The sequence below is a fragment of the Schistocerca americana genome, chromosome 9 (genome assembly GCF_021461395.2).
Source record: "Schistocerca americana isolate TAMUIC-IGC-003095 chromosome 9, iqSchAmer2.1, whole genome shotgun sequence".
Lineage (NCBI taxonomy): Eukaryota > Metazoa > Arthropoda > Insecta > Orthoptera > Acrididae > Schistocerca > Schistocerca americana.
This window is the reverse complement of record NC_060127.1, coordinates 124,784,394-124,798,131: the sequence shown is the minus strand read 5'-3', so window position 1 is coordinate 124,798,131 and position 13,738 is coordinate 124,784,394. Positions and strand designations below refer to the sequence as shown.

Here is a 13,738-nt window from a genome sequence, read left to right as displayed (position 1 = left end):
TTAAAACCATCATCTCAGATCTATCATACCCCCCCCCCCCCCCCAAATTCTATACGTCCCTCCAGATCCTTGAGCGTCATGCACTCCGCCTTGCCTTCCGTATATGCCTCCTGTCCCCCATGCGGATCCTCTATGACCTCATTCCTTTACCCCATCTGCTCCTATTCCTCGAACATATCCGCATACTCTATACCTCCCGCCACCTTGATCCCCCTCACCCCCTGGTTGCTCCTCTCCTCTCCCGTCCCCACCCCGTGCCACGCCTTCACTGTTGTGTCCCCCCTACCCTCCATCTCTACACCCTTCATCTCCTTTCCCAAGGTGGCTTCCATCAACTCCCCATCCCGGATGATGCCCTCTCCCTCCATTTATCCCTCCTATCAACTCTGATCCTCACCCCCCCTCTTCCCCCCATCCATCCTGTGTTTTCTTCCCACCTAACTTCTCCCAGCAGACCACCACCGACAACGATAGTTCAGGTATACATGCCGACGTCGCAAGCTGAAGATGAACAGATAGAGAAAGTGTATAAGGATATTGAAAGGGTAATGCAGTATGTAAAGGGGGACGAAAATGTAATAGTCATGGGATACAGAAGTACTAAGGAATGACGAGATACGTTTGAAGTTCTCTAACGCTATAGATACAGCAATATGGAATAGTGCAGTAGGCAGTACAGTTGAAGAGGAATGGACATCTCTAAAAAGGGCCATCACAGAAGTTGGGAAGGAAAACATAGGTACAAAGAAGGTAGCTGCGAAGAAACCATGGGTAACAGAAGAAATACTTCAGTTGACTGATGAAAGGAGGAAGTACAAACATGTTCCGGGAAAATCAGGAATACAGAAATACAGGTCGCTGAGGAATGAAATAAATAGGAAGTGCAGGGAAGCTAAGACGAAATGGCTGCAGGAAAAATGTGAAGACATCGAAAAAGATATGATTGTCGGAAGGACAGACTCAGCATACAGGAAAGTCAAAACAACCTTTGGTGACATTAAAAGCAACGGTGGTAACATTAAGAGTGCAACGGGAATTCCACTGTTCAATGCAGAGGAGAGAGCAGATAGGTGGAAAGTGTTGTGGACTGACAAGACATCCAGTCCACAGTGACGGGTAACCAAAAGGCACGCGCTTAAACTCACGCAGGCTAGAGAGGTCTGAAACAGGATACGTGATGATTGCTATAAAGAAAAGTACGTAGCTTCTGGAATACTTAACTTTAATCCATCATTGCTGTACATCGCTCTTGACGATACAAGTGAGACTCTGTAGATTCATGCAACGTAATGCTAATGGCGCCTTGCTAGGTCGTAGCCATGGACTTAGCTGAAGGCTATTCTAACTATCTGCTCTGCAAATAAGCGAGGCTTCGTCAGTGTGCATCGCTAGCTAAGTCGTCCGTACAACTGGGGCGAGTGGTAGTCCGTCTCTCGAGACCTGCCGTGTGGTGGCGCTCGGTCTGCTATCACTGACAGTGGCGACGCGCGTGTCCTACATGTACTAATGTACCGCGGCCGATTTAAAGCTACCACCTAGCGAGTGTGGTGTCTGGCGATGACACCACAGAAAGAATACATCGAAAGCCTCTATGAGGGTGAAGATTTGTCTGATGTGATAGAAAAAGAAACAGGAGTCGATTTAGAAAAGATAGGGGATCCAGTACTAGAATCGGAATTTAAAAGAGCTTTGGAGGACTTACGGTCAAATAAGGCAGAAGGGACAAATAACGTTCCATCTGAATTTCTAAAATCATTGGGGGAAGTGGCAACAAAACGACTATTCACGTTGGTGTGTAGAATATATGAGTCTGGCGATATACCATCTGACTTTCGGAAAAACATCATCCACACAATTCCGAAGACGGCAAGAGCTGACAAGTGCGAGAATTATCGCACAATCAGCTTAACAGCTCATGCATCGAAGCTGCTTATAAGAATAATATACAGAAGAATGGAAAAGAAAAATGAGAATGCGCTAGGTGACGATCAGTTTGGCTTTAGGAAAAGTAAAGGGACGAGAGAGGCAATTCTGACGTTACAGCTAATAATGGAAGCAAGGCTAAAGAAAAATCAATACACTTTCATAGGATTTGTCGACCTGGAAAAAGCGTTCGACACTATAAAATGGTGCAAGCTGTTCGATATTCTGAAAAAAGTTGGGGTAAGCTATAGGGAGAGACGGGTCATATACCATGTGTACAACAACCAAAAGGGAATAATAAGAGTGGACGATCAAGAACGAAGTGCTCGAATTAAGAAGGGTGTAAGACAAGGCTGTAGCCTTTCGCCCCTACTCTTCAATCTGTACATCGAGGAAGCGATGATGGAAATAAAAGAAAGGTTCAGGAGTGGAATTAAAATACAAGGTGAAAGGATATCAATGATACGATTCGCTGATGACATTGCTATCCTGAGTGAAAGTGAAGAAGAATTAAATGATTTGCTGAACGGAATGAACAGTCTAATGAGTACACAGTATGGTTTGAGAGTAAACCGTAGAAAGACGAAGGTAATGAGAAGTAGTAGAAATGAGAACAGCGAGAAACTTAACATCAGGATTGATAGTCACGAAGTCAATGAAGTTGAGGAATTCTGCTACCTGGGCAGTAAGATAACCAATGATGGACGGAGCAAGGAGGACATGAATAGCAGACTCGCTATGGCAAAAAAGGCATTTCTGGCCAAGAGAAGTCTACTAATATCAAATACCGGCCATAATTTGAGGAAGAAATTTCTGAGGATGTACGTCTGGAGTACAGCATTGTATGGTAGTGAAACATGGACTGTGGGGAAACCGGAACAGAAGAGAATCGAAGCATTTGAGATGTGGTGATATAGACGAATGTTGAAAATTAGGTGGACTGATAAGGTAGGGAATGAGGAGGTTCTACGCAGAATCGGAGAGGAAAGAAATATGTGGAAAACACTGATAAGGAGAAGGAACAGGATGATAGGACATCTGCAAAGACAGGAGGGAATGACTTCCATGGTACTAGAGGGAGCTGTAGAGGGCAAAAACTGTAGAGGAAGACAGAGTTTGGAATATGTCAAGCAAATAATTGAGGACGTAGGTTGCAAGTGCTACTCTGAGATGAAGAGGTTAGCACGGGAAAGGAATCCGTGGCGGGCCGCATCAAACCAGTCAGTAGACTGATGACCTAAAAAAAAAAAAAAACTTTTCCCTAACTCCCTTCTCCCTCCAGAGTCCTGTTGTATTCCCGTCCTCTGCCTTCCCTATTCCCTGTTGTGTCTGCCCAGCACCCCCACCCCTCTTATGGGTCCTCATCCTCCATTGGCTCCTTTCCCTCCTCCCCCCTTTGCTTTCCCTCACCTACCCCCCTTTTTTATTTTCCCATCATCTGACCAGTTTTCCCCCACCTGCTCTCAACTGTGGTGTGTCACATTTCAGTGCAGTGTTCCAGTGATTGTTCAGTGTTGTTTCGTCTTTTCCCATGTTGCGAACAGAAACCATGCTGTCGCTGGGTGTGAATTTTATGTCTTTTGCGAACAGAAACCAGACAGTCGCCGTGTTTTTTAATTGTCTGTCTATTATTTTACCTGTCTGCTTCATATGTATTTTATTAGCATCATCATCCCTTTGTTCTCTGTTTTAAGTTCCACGATTTTGTTTTTCGCCATGTTACCCTTTGTCTCCGATTTTGTCGCCTGTTTTCTATTATATATTATCTTCTACTGTTTTAAAACAAAGTCTGTCGGCTGAAGAGCGGCATACTAAGCTGCTGCCTGCCCGCCCCCTTCGGGGGGAATCGAGATTCAATAAAGAAAAAAAAATATCTATCATACGAGGGTTGGAACTTACACAGTGGCAACTCATTATTCACAACTGATACAAAAGAGTTATATGTTTGCACTTGTTACTGTCCATCAAACTAGTCAACAGCGTTGTGCAGAACCTGTCCCCAGTTATGTGGAAGGCGTAGTATACCATTAGCAGAGCCTGTTCTGTTGATGGTGCGAATGGAGCCCGTCGAATCTCTGGAACAGTTCTGAAGCGAACGCTACGAAGTGGTTCCTTCATCTTCGGAATCAAATCAAAGTCACAAGGACTTACGTCCGGGGAGTATGGTGGATGGTACAGTACTTCCCAGTCCCATCGACCGAACAGAGCAGCCACAGCTTGCGCCGTATGCACCGCGCATTGCCGTACAAAATGATGGGTGGGTTGCGCAGAAAGCGTCGCAGCATCTTTTGCAAAGCTGGTCGCATGTGATGCTTCAAGAACGAACAGTAATACTGTGCATTGACGGTCTGCCGTGGACGAACATAATGCATTAGGATAACACCATCACAGTTGTACACATGAATCACCATAACTTTCGCCATACTGGGGCTCTGACGCACTTTCGACTTTCGCGGCGATCCATAATGACGCCATTCGTTGGATTGGCGTTTCAGTTTTGGCTCGTGCGATGTGGCCCATGTCTCATCTAGTGTTAACATACGGCTTTTGCAAAGCTGGTCGCATGTGATGCTTCAAGAACGAACAGTAATACTGTGCATTGACGGTCTGCCGTGGACGAACATAATGCATTAGGATAACACCATCACAGTTGTACACATGAATCACCATAACTTTCGCCATACTGGGGCTCTGACGCACTTTCGACTTTCGCGGCGATCCATAATGACGCCATTCGTTGGATTGGCGTTTCAGTTTTGGCTCGTGCGATGTGGCCCATGTCTCATCTAGTGTTAACATACGGTGTAAGAAAGCCTCTCCTTCGCTCTCATAGCGCTCCAAGTGCGTCTGAGCAGCGTCGAAACGCATCCATTTCTTCATTTCCGTCAATTCATGCGGAACCCATCGTGATGCAACTTTTCGCATGCCCAGGCGTTCCTTCAGCACCCGAAGCACCGTCGTATGCGCTAATCCGGCTTCATGGGCGAGCTCACGAATCGTACGGCGTCGATCACTGCTCACTAACGCGGCTACAGCATGCACTTCTTCTTCTGAGACGCTAGGACTATCTGTCCGATGCATGTCTGCCACAGTTTGCCGACCTTCGTTGAAGGCTTTTACCCAACGTGCCACTGTTCTGAACGGCAATGCCGATTCCCCGCACCCCTTGATGACACTGTCGCGCAGTACGAACTGTAGCACATTCAACTCCGTGCGCACGCCGGTGACGTGGGTCGGGCGCGTCCATTTACTCGGAGGTAAGGTAGGTATGTCAACAACGTGTGCTATCAGCGACAATAGTAGATTCCATTGCATAGTGTATCCACAGCAGTGTTGGCAGTGTGTTCCAGCCTACGTATTAAGCTGCAGGTGCAACGTTTGCACTGGCATCATTTCATTTCAGTGCACATTCACTGGTTCCATCGCCAAAGACTTATTCGTCAGTTTTCAACGCATTAAAATGAGTTCACTTATATTACTGCTTGTGTAAGGTACCGCTTCTCGGTACAACTCAACACAACTGAATGATATCTTAGCGTTTGATGCCTGTAATTATGACAGCAACGACTGTATAATATTCTACAATAACATAGAGAGGAAAATGTGAGCCATACTTTATAAATGAAAAAAAAATTGTTCCCAGAGTATCATCAATTTTTTATGTCGTGTTCTTGGTACTTTTTCTGATTAAATCCTAAGATACACACATCTCGTATTAGTGTTCCTACATACATTAAACCAAATATATCAGAGCCACCTGGAATATGTACACTCACTTTCAGAGAAAACAGAACATCTTGAGCGACTACAAGTAGGACGTTCATATTCACAGGATATGTACGTTACTATGTTCTGCAGACACGATTAGCATTTGAACCATGTCGGCCAGCAGGTTCAAGGCCAACATCGATATCGCGTCGCAACACCACCTACCGGTAAAGTATGCCTGCCGCTCTCGTTGTCGCTGTAAAATAAACGTAAGGGATCAGTGTAACATGATCAGACGTGCAGGACGACTCGCAGACGTATGAGCGATCCGTACCGTCAAATCAGTGAGTTCGAAAGAAGGCGCATTGTTGTCGTGAGAGAACGTGATGCATCAATGCGGGAAATTTCTGTTCGTGTGGCAATGCAGGACAGACCTGCATCCTTCTCGGCTCCGCATCAACAGTGGAAAAGTGTAACAAATCGTACACTACCAGAGGTGACCGTCACCGTTTATTACAGCATGAGTTACGTGCCCGTCGTCCACTTTTCTGCCTGTCTTTGACGAATGTGCAGAAAGGTTCTAGACGTGAATGATGCATGGACCGACGTCGCTGGCGACAAGAATGGCATCCGATAGTGTTTTCTGACGAATCTAGTTTCTGTTTGTCTGAAAGTAATGGCCGCATTTCGGTTCGCTCCAGAGAGGGGGAGCGGCATCACAGTGACTGCATTGGCACGAGACATACACGGCCGACTCGAGGCCTTATGGTGTGGGGGTGGTGTTGGGTACAGCCATAAATCACAGTTTGTGTGTGTCCAGCACACTGTGACTGTAATGCCACTTCCTCGGACGAGAAATAAAAAATCAAAAATTAGCTCCCAATACCCCAAAGATCTCCCCCCAAGTCCCAAATTCCCAGAAAAGTGAATAAGCGAACGAAGATCCATTTATCACTATGATTAGGACAATAACAAGTAATTAAATCAGGAATCAAAGACTTGACAATTTAGCAATCTACGAAAGAAAGATTAAATTTCAGTAAAATTAAAATCAAAATCATAATAAATCGCAAAATTAGCATAAATTAACATTCGCAAAGTAGAACCAACGATCCCAAAGAATGCTCCGTGTGAGTGCTCTTTGGGAATCGTGAGTAATGACTAAGTATAATTCAATGCATTGTCACTACGTTACGAGAGTTAGCCGAAGCAGGTCACCATCTGAATGCTCGTACATGCAGGCGCGCTTAGAATGTTTTTGAAATTGAATAATTGCGATCTATTATGACGCAGTAATACGATCTTCTGACTTCAAATATCACGGCATTATAATTCGAACGGAGGACTTTTATCCACTACAATAAAGTGAACTTTTAACTAGATAATTGAACTAAACATTACTTAGACAGTGATTTAGGCAACGAACACTGATAGACAATTTTCATTCATAATAGCCAGTGGTTTATGGAACTTCAGTGATAGGTCCGAAGCATATAATTTAAATCCCCCCAACACCTGGGAAAGTTTTCTTGTCAAGGCTCGGTTAGGAAGTGACTGATATTGTGCAATAAAACATCCTCTCGTGCCAAGTCGTGCATTTGTGATTTAAAATTCTATCAAATTCTTGACAAGAAACTCCAGAGTAATAATTACGCGCGGCGATAATATTTGACTGTAGCGCTCGGCACTTGTGTAGAATCTTTGACTCAAATAACAAGCCCACAGTTACGATTTCTTAGATACTTGAAATTGCGACCAGCTTGTAGGGAATTTGTTGTGGATGTGACTGCATTGGTTTTATCATTAATATTTCGTCATTAATCAGTTAAACATCGATTACGAACGATTAATTACTATTATTGGTGAAGTAAATATCTCACGCACGTCGACATTTCGTTTGTGTACCGTCGTCATCGTAACTTGATAACGATCTCAACACTGTACCGACTGTAGCCGAGCTTTAGCCGAGTCCAAGTACAAATCAAGCCAAATCATCAAGGAGAAGAGCCGTTATATGACCTTCGTGAATGACATTCTGCGACCCGTAGCTGTACTCTTTGTACACACTACCCCAGACACCATTTTCCATCGAGATAACGCACGACCACATTTTGCTGCATGAACGTGTGCCTTCCTGGTGCCGCAGGATGTCAGCCTTTTGCTCTGACCCGCCAGATCAGCAGTCTTGTCGCCAATCGAAAACGTGTGGGATGTGGTGAAGCGACGGGCGCACCGCCATCACCCAGTGTCGACCACCATAGATGAACTTTGGAACCAGGTGAATGAAGCGTGGATGGCTATACCACAGGACGCCATTCGCGCCTTATATGCCTCGATGCCATCACGCATGGGACAAGTTATCAGGGCCCATGGCGGACCCTGTGGCTACCAGGCAGCAGGACATGTGCTGAACTGAGGCGACTGAAATGCTAATCATTTCTGCAGTACATACTAGTGTACATGCCCTATGAATATCACATCTCTAATCAATGCGGGAAATTTCTGTTCGCGTAGCACTGCAGGACTGACCTGCATGCTTCTCGGCTCCGCATCGACAGTGGAAAAGTGTAACAAACCGTACATTACCAGAGGTGACAGGCGTTCGCGTCTTACAGTTTTTAAAGCAATAGACAACATTTCTATTACTACCAAGGATTTCGTAGACACCCAAGTCATCTTGCATGGTCCATCGGTGTTTTGCGGTGGGGCTTTGAACTTCACTCTCGCTAACAAGGACACGAATGAACACGGTAACGGCTGGGTCACCGTTGCTCTCTTTTCTGCGCACGAGGGTACAAGCATACTGGTCATTACAATGTAATATTTTGGACTGAATCATTGTTACTAAAGAAGTTGATATCCACGTGGTATCTGCGAAAATTTTTACAGAAAGTGCTAAGCAACCTCTCAATCTAAGAATTTTCATTTTTATACGGTACATACACTACTGGCCATTAAAATTGCTACACCACGAAGATGACGTGCTACAGACGCGAAATTTAACGGATAGGAAGAAGATGCTGCGATATGCAAACGATTAGGTTTTCAGAGCATTTACACAAGGCTGGCGCCGGTAGCGATACCTACAACGTGCTGACATCAGGAAAGTTTCCATCCGATTTCTCATACACAAACAACAGTTGACCGACATTGCTTGGTGACACGTTGTTGTGATGCCTCGTGTTAGGTGGAGAAATGCGTACCATCACGTTTCCGACTTTGATAAAGGTCGGATTGTAGCCTATCGCCATTGCTGTTTATCGTATCGCGACATTGCTGCTCGCTTTGGTCGAGATCCAATGACTGTTAGTAGAATATGGAATCGGTGGGTTCAGGGGGGCGATACAGAAAATGTTCGCTTGCTGCCCTGGCCAGCACATTCTCCACATCTCTCACCCATCGAAAACGTTTGGTCAATGGTGGCCGAGCAACTGGCTCGTCACAATACGCCAGTCACTACTCTTGATGAACTGTGGTATCGTGTTGAAGCTGCACGGACAGATGTACTTGTACACGCTGTCCAAGCTCTCTGTCCAAGCTCTGTTTGACTCAATGCCCAGGCGTGTCAAGGGCCGTTATTACGGCCAGAGGTGGCTGTTCTGGGTACCGATTTCTCAGGATCTATGCACCCAAACTGCGTGAAAATGTAATCACATGTCAGTTCTAGTATAATATATTTGTCCAATCAATGCCCGTTTATCATCTGCATTTCTTCTTGGTGTAGCAATTTTAATGGCCAGTAGTGTATGATACTGCAGTGCCCATGTTACTCTGATTACGACGCAAAGGAACAGCGACTACAGTCCTTATGAAACGCTTTACATGTATTCGCAGTGGCGAATATGGACAACCATCAGCTGTAGAATGGAATCATCGGACAGGGACTCAAACCCGGATTTCCCGTTATATCGGGAGCGGTCGGTTCACCATTTGGCACCACCAGGGCCAGTCCCAAACCGACATATGTCGTCAACCTCGCGTCTACGACCTGTACTCGTACATCCGTTATTTACATTGCCGCACGGGCCACACGCTGTACAATAAAGTCGCTAACCCGGTATCGGCGGATAAATGTGATACTGCAGTGCGCGTGTTTCTCTGATTACGAGCAAAGTTCCTTTGGAAATGTTTGCAGGGCTGGAGGAATGTCGGCGTTCTGGCTTTGACCTCTGCCAGTGCTCTGTGTGTTTTAAAGCTATGTGGCACCATTACTAGTATTCTGTGTCAGACTGTGGGTCAGTGTCGACAGTAATTCACATCAGAAGCAGGCTGAAGTGCATGGTCTCCACCTTTTAAAGCACTGTGCAACCTTTCGTCGTTGGCCACTGTAGAGGCATCCTGAGTTTACATTTATTGCTTCGTTAGTGAATAGGAAAGATGAAGAATCGAGAAACGAACAGCTGTGAGAACACTATGATCCATTTTGAGTGTATGCAGTGTACGATTTTCACTTCAAACAGCGGCAACAGCACTTTCATTTGGGCATTATATTTTATACCAGTAAAAAGTGGCCATTTGATTGGTTGACAGAGGGTGGGTTTCTCATGTGCAACACTTCACTCGGCAGAGTAACAAAATAAATTTGCTGTTAACTCCATTCACTTATAAAGAATTTGTTACATTTTACATCTGAGGAAAAGCAACACTCAGCTGTTACGGTCGTTGTACAGGGGGCTTCAGATACTTATGACATGACGTCCATCTTTTTTTAGTATCTACAGCGGCGTGAGAGGTCTCCGAGGTGTTCAGGAAGCTCAGATTCACTTCGAGCAAATTTTCATATCGTAAATTAGACAAATGCATGGAATGTGCATTTACTCTTATGACCTACATGTTTTGCTGTTACCTTGAGAGGCATTGCCATCACAAGAATTAAGGCTGCAAGTCTGTCTGTGTGTGTGTCCTATTATTGTGCAGACGCTTTTATCTGTGCAAAGTGCATGTGTGCATGTGGCAACATGTGTGTTTGCGGAGGGATAGTAGAGGAGAGTTAGTATTGTTGCTAAATGTGAATCATTTTGGCTAAATGGTATCTTGTATCCCTGATGATGGTGTGTCAAGATATTTGCGAATAAAGGAGCTGAATTTTTTTCTACCACGGCAGAATAGTTTTTGTAAAAACCTGGAGATGTGATTAGCTTCGTCACATTTCCAAGTGTCGGAAGGGATTACTACAGGCAGTATTGGCTGCGTGCTCTTTCACTGGAGGCCAACGACTGCTTAACAGTGACATCCAGAGAGCAAAGGAACATAGTGGCAGCAATCAGCATGACAAAAGTGGGACAACTGAATTAGATGGAATGTAGGACTTTTCAGTGCAGAGTGGATGAAGATTTTGTGAGCGAGATACATTTGTACCTTAATATACAGAGGAAGTCCAAGTGCTCTGCATCACTGAAGGGAGAGAATTGTAGATTCATCGTTTGTCACTGCAGATGTGTTGGTTGATTGGTTGATTCGGGGGAGGGGACTAAACATCGAGGTCATCAATCTCTACGGATTAGGGAAGGATGGGGAAGGAAGTCGGCCATGCCCTTTCGAAGGAACCGTCCGTGCATTTGCCTTAAGCTACTTAGGGAAATCACGGAAGACCTAAATCAGATTGGCCGGGTCAGTGTTTGAACCGCCGTCCTCCCAAATGCGAGTGAAGCGTGCTAACCTCTGCGACACCTAGTTCGGTTTGCACATGTGTGCTTTTACACTACTGGCCATTAAAATTGCTACACCAAGAAGAAATGCAGATGATAAACGGGTATTCATCGGAAAAATATACTAGTACTGACATGTGATTACATTTTCACGCAATTTGCGTGCATAGACCCTAAGAAATCAGTACCCAGAACAACCACCTCTTGCCGTAATAACGGCCTTGATACGCCTGGGCATTGAGTCAAACAGAGCTTGGATGGTGTGTACAGCTACAGCTGCCCATGCAGCTTCAGCACGATACCACAGTTCATCAAGATTAGTGACTAGTATATTGTCACAAGCCAGTTGCTCAGCCAACATTGACCAGACGTTTTCAATTGGTGAGAGATGTGAAGAATGTGCTGGCCAGGGCAGCAATCGAACATTTTCTGTATCCAGAAAGGCCCGTACAGAACCTGCAACATGCGGTCGTGCATTATCCTGCTGAAATGTAGGGTTTCGCAGGGATCGAATGAAGGGTAGAGCCACGGGTCGTAACACATCTGAAATGTAACGTCCACTGTTCAAAGTGCCGTCAATGCCAACAAGAGGTGATCGAGATGTGTAACCAGTGGCACCCCATACCATCACGCCGGGTGATACGCCAGTATGGCGATGACGAATACATCCTTCCAATGTGCGCTCACCACGATGTCGCCAAACACGGATGCGACCATCATGATGCTGTAAACAGAACCTGGATTCATCCGAAAAAATGACGTTTTGCCAATCGTGCACCCAGGTTCGTCGTCGAGTACATCATCGCAGGCGCTCCTGTCTGTGATGCAGCGTCAAGGGTAACCGCAGCCACGGTCTCCTAGCTGATAGTCCATGCTGCTGCAAACGTCGTCGAACTGTTCGTGCAGATGGTTATTGTCTTGCAAACGGCCCATCTGTTGACTCGGGGATCGAGACGTGGCTGCACGATCCGTTACCGCCATGCGGATAAGATGGCTGTCATCTCGAGTGCTAGTGATACGAGGCCGTTGGGATCCAGCACGGCATTCCGTATTACCCTCTTGAACCCACCGATTCCATATTCTGCTAACAGACATTGGATCTGGACCAACGCGAGCAGCAATGTCGCGATACGATAAACCGCAATCGCGGTATGCTACAATCCGACCTTTATCAAAGTCGGAAACGTGATGGTACGCATTTATCCTCCTTACACGAGGCATCACAACAACGTGTCACCAGGAAATGGTGGTCAACTGTTGTTTGTGTATGAGAAATCGGTTGGAAACTTCCCTCACGTTGTAGGTGTCGCCACCGGTGCCAACCTTGTGTAAATGCTCTGAAAAGCTAATCATTTGTATATCACAGCAGCTTCTTCCTGTCGGTTAAATTTCGCGTCTGTAGCACGTCATCTTCGTGGTGTAGCACTTTTAATGGCCAATAGTGTAGATGTGATTCCGTGATCAGATGTGTGTATGGTAACGTGTGAGAATGTCTTTGTTTCGTGCAGGAGACTTTCGGGAAGAGAGAAGGGCAGGAGGCTGCTGGAAGCAGCTCAGCAGTCACGAATGTCAGAAATGCGAGCCGTGCTGGCTGCAGGTGCGGACGTGGGGGCGACGGACAGCGACGGTTGGACCGCCCTGCACTGGGTGGCAAGAAACGGACAGGTGGAGATGGCCAAGTGTCTACTGGCTGCAGGGGCAGACGTCGAGGCCAGGGGGCAGTGGAAATGGACCGCCCTGTTCTGGGCAGCACGACAGGGGCAGGTGGAGGTGGCGAAGGCTTTGCTTTCCGCAGGGGCTGACCTGGAGGCGAGGGACATCTGGCAGAACACGCCCCTGTTCCTGGCTGCAATGACTGGACACACGGCTGCCGTGCGCTTTCTGGTGGCGTCCTGTGCCGACCCCAACGCCACGGATGCGAATGCGACGACTCCGCTGCACTGGGCAGCGTACAATGGGCACGCAGATGCAGCAGCTGCACTGTTGGAGGCAGGCGCCGACAAGGGGGCCAGGAACAGCTCTGGGCGCACCCCTCAGGATAATGCCAGGAAATGGAACGACCGGCAGCTGATAAACATGCTTAGTTGAAGCTGGCACTCCAGAAAAATGACTGTTGTGTATAAACAGCTGCGTTTTTTAAAAATAAATTATACAAAAATATTAGCCTGTTCTCAATATTTGCACCCACATTTACATAGTACATGTGTGTAACAAGATGGCAACAAAAGGGACGTAGGAGATTTCTATTTCTTGGTTCTAAAAGGGCCAATGTGAAGAATCTTAGTTTGTTTCTGAATATTTTCTGTCAATTTTAGACAACTATTAACAGTATGAAACTTCCTGGCAGATTAAAACTGTGTGCCCAACCGAGACTCGAACTCGGTACCTTTGCCTTTCGCGGGCAAGTGCTCCACCATCTGAGCTACCGACCGGGCGTGAGTCGTGCTTCGGTAGCTCAG

General features: G+C 46.1%; 1 protein-coding gene across 1 annotated transcript in view; it reads left to right on the top strand.

Annotated features, from left to right (window-relative positions):
- Positions 1-13,440, top strand: part of LOC124551275 (poly [ADP-ribose] polymerase tankyrase-1-like) — a 49,488-nt gene extending 36,048 nt beyond the window's left edge. Inside the window, exon 4 of the mRNA XM_047126276.1 lies at positions 12,788-13,440. Coding sequence (XP_046982232.1) covers positions 12,788-13,367 — 580 coding nt within the window. The 3' untranslated portion in view covers positions 13,368-13,440. The remainder of the gene's footprint in view (positions 1-12,787) is intronic.
- Positions 13,441-13,738: the final 298 nt, after the last annotated feature.